We start from the raw sequence: 10,113 nt of genomic DNA, 5'->3' as shown, positions 1-10,113 counted from the left end.
TCCCATACCCCCCTCATCCACTGGTCTACAAATGCAATCCCAACTAACCCATTTTCTTTTACCTTTACCATTGACAGAGCCCCAATAAAAGGAGCTAAAGAGCTTATGCAAGGTTCTGATAACTGATTTAGGAACTGGAAGCACAACCAACAGATGCACCGGCAAGCTTGATAAAACATGTTTCAGAAGAATGAGACGAGCACCCGTTGAAAGAAACTTTACTTTCCACCCTTCTATTTTCTGTCGAATGTTTTGAACCAACTCCTCAAAATAAATCCCCTTCATTCTACTAGTAATAATAGGTACTCCTAAATATTTTACTGGAAAACTGCCTTCCGAAAAACCAGTAAGCGATAATAGCCCATGACATCTCTGAGCAGAAATTCTCTAAGAGAAAAAAATAGATGATTTTGCAGCATTCACCTGCTGTCCCGACCATTGCGCATATAGTCCAAGAGTACCATTAATCTCCTTAATTGATTTTTTTCCGCCATTTGCAAAAATGGCCATATCATCTGCATAAAGTAAATGGGAAATGAAACAACCATTCCTGGGATGAACAAAATGCTCAATTTTTCCTGCCACAAATTTTTCCTTTAAGAGGCGAAAAAAAACTTCCTCTACAAGGATAAATAAATAAGGGGACAACGGATCCCCATGTCGAAGCCTCCGGCCACCTTTGAAAAATGATTTGGATGTCTCATTCATCACAACCGAATACTAAGGTGTAGTAATGCATTGAGCTATCAACTTATAGAAATTTGTTGAGAACCCAAAGGCTCTCATCACATGAAATAAAAAATTCTAGTCAATAGTGTCACAAACCATGGCAATGTCAATTTTCATCATAACATTTCCGCCTCGAACATCTTTATTTAAATCATGCACTAGCTCTAGGGTCAGACTAATGTTATCAAAAATGCTTCTTCCAGGTAAAAGAGCACCTTGCTCTAAAGAAATTATACGGCTGAATATTGAAGTAAGGCGAGACACCAAAATCTTCGAACATATTTTATAACTACAGAGCAATGACTTATCGGCCTGAACTTTCCAAATGAGGAGAGGTTAGGCACTTTCATAATCAATACAATGAAAGAGGAAGTATAAAACTCGGTAGACTTGCACCCCGAAAAAATTCCTCTATTGCTTCCAATAAATCACCCTTCACCATGTCCCAACAATGTTGGTAAAAACCAGATCCAAATCCATTTGGCCCAGGACTACTATTGATTGGGATAGAAAACAAGGCTTCCTTAATTTCCTCCATGGCTAGGACACCACATAAAAATTGATTCTCTGCATCATCCACAATTTCCTCCATGGCTAGGACACCACATAAAAATTGATTCTCTGCATCATCCACTTCAGCATTAATTAATTCAGATAAAACAGGAAGAGAATTACCCGAGCGTTGCTCTTGAAGGAGCTCTTCAAAGTATAACACGGTGGCATCGTGAATGGCCTCAGGAGAAGATAAGATACTGTCATTATCTAAAACATTTTCACGAACAACATTGTGATTCCGAACCTGGATTGCTTTGAGAAATTTTGCTAAAGTCTCACCATGACTAACCCAATCCAGTTTGACTTGCTGTGCGAGACGTATTCTTCCCATTTCAGCCAAACATCGAGCTCCACTTTAGAAGGTAGGACATCCGCTTCTATCTTATCCGAGAACTCCTGCTGCAACCGAGTTTCCCCTGCCTCCACCTGATCCTCCAAAGTTTTTATGTGGGCTCCAGTCCAACCGAACACTTCCTTGTTCCAGCTACGAAGAACCACTTTAAGTCTTTTTAATTTCTCAGCAAGCTTCCATAACCCTGAACCTTCTGTACTACCCTGCCATGATGTTGTAACACTGCTCATAAAATCCTCATGCATGGTCCACATTTGTTGAAATTTGAACGAGCTGGGACCATACTTTAAAACTGGGCTCAACAATCCCAGAATCATGGGAGCATGATCCGAGGTATGCTGAGCCAAATACTTCAATGACGTAGATGGAAAGACCTCCAAATATTTAACGTTACATAAGGCTCTATCCAATCTTGCCCAACTTCACACCATACCTCCCTGACCATTACACCAAGAAAATTTGTTTCCACGAAAAGGAACCTCTACCAAGACCCCATTATCAATGAAAGAACAAAAATCCTCCAAAGCACAAGGAAGTCTCGGAAGCCCACCCTGTCTTTCTCCATCTTCACTAATAACGTTAAAATCACCAATAATCACATATGGCATATTATTCGAAGGACTGTCCTCAATTAATTCGACCATAACTCACGTCTCTCCAAATACCGACATTTTGCATAAATAGCCGATACCATCACTGAGGAATTAATAGAAAAAGTAATGTGTTGGCTGGATGTCCCCATTGATACTAACATGATACTCCGCAACCCAAAAGACCCAAATTTTACCAGACTGGTCGACATTTGAGAAGCATGAATCAAAATGTAATAAAGTCTTCCAACGATCCAATTGACTATCCTCTCGAAAAGGTTTCGCAACAATAAGAATCTTTGGCTTGTGAATCTTCAGCAACGACCGAAGTCATTTTTTCGAGGTACCAAGCCCTCGAACATTCCAAAACATAATTTTACTAATCATAAATTCAGCCTCGAGGGCCTGCTAGGAGCCCTTAAAGAACTATGAAGAACTCAACCACTCGAAACTAATTTCGAGTTGGACGAGTTATCACGAACCTTCCCTAGATGAGGGAGCGCCTCTTCACCATCAGACTTCGAGGCCTCACCATGTAGACCCCCATCAAACACAACCACCTGCAACTCCTCTTCCACCAAACCCCCCTTGTCAGAGACCAATGGCATTGAACTCGTTTCCAAATCACTCACCCCAAACTTACTCAAAGCGAACCCCACATTTGACCCTAAAACTCCAGAATCATTTTTTTAGGGACGTCACTCAGTTCTCCTCCATTTTCCACGACTAAAACATCTGTCCCCTGTGTCTCACCCTGCACTGCATGCACCTGTTCTTGATCTGCCTCACGATTCTTTTCCTTCCCACCCGTATCATCAGAGGATGATGGGATCAATACAGACTCTTCGACAACCTTTTTTTCACCATCAACCGTCCCCTCCTCACTAGATTTTGGGACCCAAACCCGAACCGATTTTGGTATATTCTTCTTTTTCTCATCCTGTACTCCCTTCCTTGAGGCCTTGCAAGTAGATGAATTATGACCTTGAACCTTGCAAATAGAACAAAAGGGCAGCATAGTTTCATAGATCACTTCCTGATGAATACTTAAAGGATTTTTTGGAGTGCCAATCCAAAAATTTTGAACAGGAGACTGAGAAATATTCATCAAAACACACACCCGAGCCCCATCATTTCTTGTAGCACAACGGGCTACATTGTCTCTTCTCAAATATACCCCAATAAGGGCAGTAACACTCTTAAGAAAGGCTTCATGAAAAAAATTCGGTGGCAAACCAGGTAACATTAACCAAACAGGTACCAAAACAGGTTCCTCTTCCTCATTAAAATCTGTTGTCCACTGGAATATCCAATATCCAACCCCCTCCACATCACAATTTTCTCGTGCCAAAACTTTAAGAAAGTCTTCCTCATTTGAAAGTCTAACAAACACGTTCCTAGGTTTTCTCATGGCAGATACAACAGGTTGCACGTTCAATCCCCAACGTCCATGTATAAAACACCGGATCTTGTCAAGCGAGGGACATTGACACAAAATCTTCAATACTATAGCAAATTTGAATGGTTCCGCTGATTTATCCAATTCCTCCTTAGAGAATTGGACATAAACTTCTCCATCAATTATTTTAGGCTGTCGAAATGGGACCGAAACCTCTGGCAAAGGCTACGGAGATCGCAAGACCAATTCCGCAAACGTTCCATGCCTCACAACCGACGTCAAAGGGCCAGGTGCACCCCCGACGGTAACCATGCAAAAAAACTCCTTTCTCAAAACCCTAGTAGAGCAAAAAAATTCTCCCTGCCACATCACCCCTTACGCAACTTATGTAGATGCCCAGCCATATACTATAAAGTATCATTTATATTATACTATACTAAAGTATAAAGGAAAATGTAAGATCATATATATTAATAATATATACTGTCATATATATAGTATCATATACATTATAGTAAAGTAAAGTATAAAGGAAAATGTAAGATCATATATATTAGTAATCTATACTCTCATATATATTATAGTATAGTATAGTATAGAGAAATTTGTAAGATCATATATATTATTAATCTATACTCTCATATATATAGTATCATATATTATACTATAGTAAAGTATATAGAAATTTGTAAGATCATATATATTTGTAATCTATACTCTCATATATATTATATCATATATAGCATAGTAAAGTATAATGGAATATATAGTATGATATATATTAGTTAAGTATAAACTCATATATATAGTATTATATACTATCATATATATTATCATATATAATAATTTGATAGTAAAGCATTATAATATATTACTATTATACTATAATAGTACATATATATTATAGTATATATAACCTACTATAATAGTATATATATTATAGTAAATTATAGTATTATAAATTTCATTTAAAACATATACTAATTATAATATAATACAATATACATTTTTACTAAATTTGAAACAAATATCATTCGAACGGTTAAATATAGCGTTCGAACGGTTCTGTACATATAAGTTATCGCGGGCGAACGCTTTACAATGCCGTGGTCCCAAACCATTTGAAAACTGAGAGGAAACGTTTAAACGCCCATCAATCGCCGTCGTCACTACCGTAATCACCACCCACGTCGAACATTCTTCCTCCTAAGTAAACGTATGCTCCTTAAAATTTATTTTACCGTTTATTTTTATCGTTTTATTCGTTTTCTCTAGAAAAGTTATATTTTTCCATCTATAGGCACCGTAGAACACCACAAATCCACCGTAGGATGTTTAGAAATGAAGAGTAATATGGAGTTTGTCAAAGAAACCCATGGAATCAATGTATTTCTTGTATTTTCATGGCCGCTAAGTTGACTCAGCCAGGGGCAGAACCAAAAAATCTAGTTTGGGGGGGCCAAGTTAAGAAAAAATAATTTTGGGAGGACAAATACTAATTTTTATATAGTCTACTTTATAAAAACACCTTCTAAAACCTAAATTTCATCAAATTTTAAAAATTTTGGGGGGGGCTTTGCCTTAAGGTAGTTCCGCCCCTGGACTCAGCAATGGGCGAGCTCAATTCATTTTCCGTTCAAAAACATTCGAACGTATTAACCTGCCCGTCTAAACACTATTTTATTCATTCGAATAGTCTGAACCAAACAAGATGTTGTCGGTTCAACCACAATTTTTTTTTGTTCGAGCATTATAGTGTCCGTTCGATGCAGTAGAGTCCGTTTGAACCAATTAGTTTATATTAACTTATTAATTTATTATCATCATTTTATTTTGTTGTTCTATCAATTAATTTATTAAATTGCTATTACTATATAATTTAGTAAATATTTGCTCATATTATATTTTATCACTAATGTTGAATATATATTTATTTTTTAAATTTCAGGTTCCTAATAATGTCTTATAGGAGCCGTAAACGTAGCAGATCAGGCGAACCTTCCATCCAAACAGTTCGAGAGCGGACTGTTTTACTGGAGCAGCAGATAAAACTGTCTGATTTTGTGACTCTTATATGGGAGGGTCATTCCCTCCCATAAGTATTCAACGATCGTGGTTGGGCACCAATCCTAGATCAGCTAGAAGCAATGGAGCTCATTTCCTATATTGACATCGTCGCTGAGTTCTATAAAGAGTTCGGTGGTGCCAGCCCAAACAATTGAAGGGCATACAAGGCCTCTGTCCTAGGAGCTCCTGTTATATTTTCAGCGGACGAACTCGCTGCATATCTCAGTGTTCCTAAGCTGGTCGATATCTATCCGAACATGCTGCCTAGAGAGTCTGATCCTTCAGGTGATGCAGAGACGGCTCAAGATGAGAGAGCAGTTTACATAGATAAGGTCGATACCCTCGTTGATCATGAGGTCAGAGACTTGATTGTTGGTCCAGATGCTCCAGTGTAGGATGGGACGAAGAGCATTAGGCAGGCAGATTTATCTTCTTTCTTCAAGATAATGAATTTGATAATCGCCAACAATATTGACCCTCGGTAACACAAGACCAAAGTTGGCATGAATCTAGCAAAATTTAAGATCCAGGTCGCTCATGGCATTCCTGTAGACCTTGGTATGTTATACAGATATACTGCCATTCGAGATCCTGATCACTCAATTTTTGTTATGTTTAGGGGTCATGCCAGATGTTATTGAGCGTGCACGAGCGTCGATGGACCAATCAACAACACCACCCTGTCACGAAGCACGAGACACTCAAGATTTCATTTTCGTGGACCTATTCCTGACCGAGTTGATATTCAGAGAGATACACATTTGGGAGATCCTGGAATATCGGCTAGTGAGAAATCTACATAGGCCGACAAAACATCTACTTGCGAGGAGATGGCCAACATACTACGTGCTGAGATCGGCATACACACATCAGCGGTGATAGATGCAGTGCATACTGCTATGTCTGAGTTGCATACAGAGATTACTGCTAGCATCTCTAAGTTACGTACAGAGATTAATGCTAGCATCTCTAAGTTAAGTACAGAGATTCATGCCAGTAATGCAACCCAAGTCATGCTCAGTACTCAACTGACACAGGTAGAGAGATAATTAGCTGCAGTCAAGCGTGCGCAAGCGCCGTACAATCGCTTTGAAAATTGAATAAATACGGGACCCACATGAAAAGAAATTAATTTTTTAATAGTACATCTAACTCTTTTTCAAAGTGATTGCACAGCCCTTACGCACTCCACGACTGTATATAGCATTACTCATATATCTCTTTATATATATAAAGTGACTATCTAACAGAAATTCGTGGTTTAATTGATTTTGTTGTAAGTTAACGCCTTCTTCTAAATCATAATTTCAAAACATTAATTTATTGTCATTTTAATAGTGATTTTTCATCTTCCATGGTTGGAAGCAGACGCAGCTCCTCATCTTCCAAACATGCCCTCTCCTCCCCTCCTCCCACCACCGCCAAACGATCCAAGGTACCCTTTTTTTCCTTTACAGTTGTCTAGGTGCATATGGTGTGTGAGATTTCTGGGTCCGTATGTTTGAGTTTTGTTTAATGTATGCATCTTGTTGGGGGAAGAACTCAAAAGTAGTTTGCGCGAAGCAAGCAAAGCGACTAAGCAATGGAGGAGGGGAAGCCATTGTCATCGCTAAAGACCAACAATGAACCCAAAAAGCCATTTACGGTGCTCACCCCGATCAACGACGATCTTCTCCACAACATTCTCTCCAGGCTACCGGCCTTTTCCTTCGCATCGGCGGCATGCGTTAGCAAATCCTGAAACCACCTCTGCAATCGCATGCTCCTATCTCGCCCTACGCTCGCCTCTTCTCTCTCTCTCAACCCCTCTCCCCGAGTAAAGTCATCATTCTTCATTTCTACCACTCTCTTTAAACCTTTTTCCTAAACCTTCCCTTTGCTTCCTTATGTGATAGGAAATTTAATATTCATGGATTTTGAAATTCATTTACTTGTAAATTAAAATTGTTTTATAAAAACAGAGTCTTTGAAATTATTTGCTTGAAATGGGCGATATTAGGAAAAAATAAGCTGAAAGTGATTGAATTGGAAATTTGGTTTGAGATTATTTACATGAAGCTACAATTGATTCAACTAGGGATAAGTAAATTTTCTTTTGTGCCAGCTTAATTTGTGAGTAATTTGATACTAGAAGATTTTGCAAATTGCTCTTTTGATTTTAATTTACCTGGCATTTTTTAATTTTATGTTGGAAATGACAGATTGCTGTAAAAGAGGTGCTCTCCGAGCCCATTTGGCCACATTTTGCTATCGCAAACATTGGCAGTGGATTCAGTTTGATTGATGCTTTTCGGCTTGTATGAATTCTCAGCTTCAGCAATATCTTTATCACTTATTGTATTTTTTTTTCATTATTGTTTCTCAAACTCTGACTCTTTAGGTAAAATAATTTCGAAGTTTTAGCTTTTGCATGTGCTCTTGAGTGTGTTTAAAATCTGGGTTTTTGTTTGAGTTGTGCATTTAGGTGGTTTTATTTTTTGTTCTGGGGTTGGTGGTGGATTTAGGTGGAGCTGCTGTGGAAGCTGATAAATCAAAGGCGGTCGACACTGCACTACATTCGAAGAAGCGTCCTACGAAAAAGTTGCATTGACCAAATCGAGTTCCAAAGCCACTTGGGGAAAGCTTCTTTCCCAGTGCTCTCAGGTGTGTTTTTCTTCTTTTCCTCATGTGCTTTCTCCGAAATCCTGATTATTTTGATGCGATCGTTGGTATATTGGGAAAATCAATGGAGAGGAAAGAATTACTTTTAGATGGCTGTTTGTTTCGGCCGCCTCAGCCTGTCGTGCCTCCTGGCCCACCAGCCTCAGCAATGTCCTCATATACAGTTTCAAGTCAGCCCCATGGTGCCTATCCATCTCAGCAATTTACAGCAGGTGGTCCTTTTGGGAATGCACCTGTGCCTCCTGTGCATTCCCAAAAGGTAACAGATAATTAGGTGCAGATGTGCATTGGGAACTTGATAAAAAGTTAGGTGCAGATGTGCATTGGTAATAGATAATTAGGATGCATGCTCCAATCACAGAGCATTGGGAACATGCCTTAGTCACAAATCCACCTGTGCCTCCTATTTCTCCGGCAGAGAAGACAACATATGGTGCAGATGCAGAGTATGAGAAATTCATGGCACAGATGAAATAGGTTAGCCCCTTTTCTCCAAAAAGTCAAAGAGGTATGCATGCCAGATCCATTTGCTTTAATTTGGTCTTACTAAATGAAATTTTGATTGATTATTGATCTTGGTTGAACTTGATAGCTCTGCCATCTTATGAAACTTGAGCCTGATCTGTTACTAACCATTTAGTCTTGTAGTTTTGTTGTTTCGGTTTAGTGGTGTTGAGTTTCTGCTGCTTATTTAATTAATTTTGATTCACAAGTGATATGTGCAGCAATCCAATGATTCCTTTAATTACATTGGAGCTTAGTAGGAAGGGCAAATAACTATATATTGTGGCAAGTGAATACGGTTTTTCTATTCCTGTGAGAGCTTATCAAACATTTACATCTATTAGAGTTTTTACTTTGTAAGTGTGATACATTGATGCAAAGAATGGGGATCTTAGTATTTAATCATGTAATTGAAAATTTTAGAGTTACTATTTGTAGTTGCATGTGTACATCTTAATGTGTAATTGTTTCTTCTGTGGACCTTCGCTTCTTATTCTTCTTTTTTTCTTTATAAAGAAACCTGCACAATCATAATACGATTGTGAAGCACTTGTAAAAGGGTTCAAGAGTTTGAAACTCCATGAAAAATAATTTATAAACTGTGTATCAGTTGACTATGATACATAAAAATGAAAATGTCGGACCAGAACTTTTTCTAGATTCAAAAAAAAAAAAAATTGAAGGATGGCATGTTTCTTTTTTCCCCCTTGATGTGTTAAGAGGGAAAAAGAGAGTGAAATAAAAGACTGAAATGTTCTCTTTTTCATATTAAGTTTGTCAAATAAATAGATGTACAAAGCTACGTATGGAAATCTTTACATAAGGAAAGTGGACTAATGTGATTGAGTCCTAAAATTAAGCTAATTACAAGATTTGTGCAATTCTGGATGTTTGTGTATTTTTGGTAGGAAAAAGGGAGTGAAATAAAAGACTGAAATGTTCTCTTTTTCATATTAAGTTTGTCAAATAAATAGATGTATAAAGCTACGTATGGAAATCTTTACATAAGGAAAGAGGACTAATGTGATTGAGTCCTAAAATTAAGCTAATTACAAGATTTGTACAATTCTGGATGTTTGTGCAGTTTTGGTAAGAGATCTGTCAATACTCCCCCTCAAGTTGGCGCATGGAGGTCCGTAATGCCCAACTTGCGCAAAAAATGGTGAAAAAGTTCCTGTCCCAAGGCTTTGGTGAAGATATCTGCAACTTGCTCACTGGAAGAAGTGTGGACAGCTTTGAGGAGGCCCGAGCGGATT

General features: G+C 38.2%; 1 protein-coding gene across 1 annotated transcript; it reads left to right on the top strand.

The window, feature by feature from the left end:
- The first annotated feature begins 7,038 nt into the window (after window positions 1-7,038).
- LOC108994572 lies at window positions 7,039-9,313 on the top strand. Its single transcript, XM_018969824.2, has 3 exons — window positions 7,039-7,127; window positions 7,894-7,989; window positions 8,197-9,313. Exons 1-3 carry the CDS (start codon window positions 7,047-7,049, stop codon window positions 8,440-8,442), a joined length of 423 nt encoding a protein of 140 aa, XP_018825369.1. The 5' UTR covers window positions 7,039-7,046; the 3' UTR covers window positions 8,443-9,313.
- The last annotated feature ends 800 nt before the right edge of the window (window positions 9,314-10,113 follow it).

This window comes from Juglans regia, chromosome 15 (assembly GCF_001411555.2).
Source record: "Juglans regia cultivar Chandler chromosome 15, Walnut 2.0, whole genome shotgun sequence".
Lineage (NCBI taxonomy): Eukaryota > Viridiplantae > Streptophyta > Magnoliopsida > Fagales > Juglandaceae > Juglans > Juglans regia.
The sequence above is the reverse complement of the archived record's forward strand: the minus strand, read 5'-3'. Positions and strand labels throughout refer to the sequence as shown.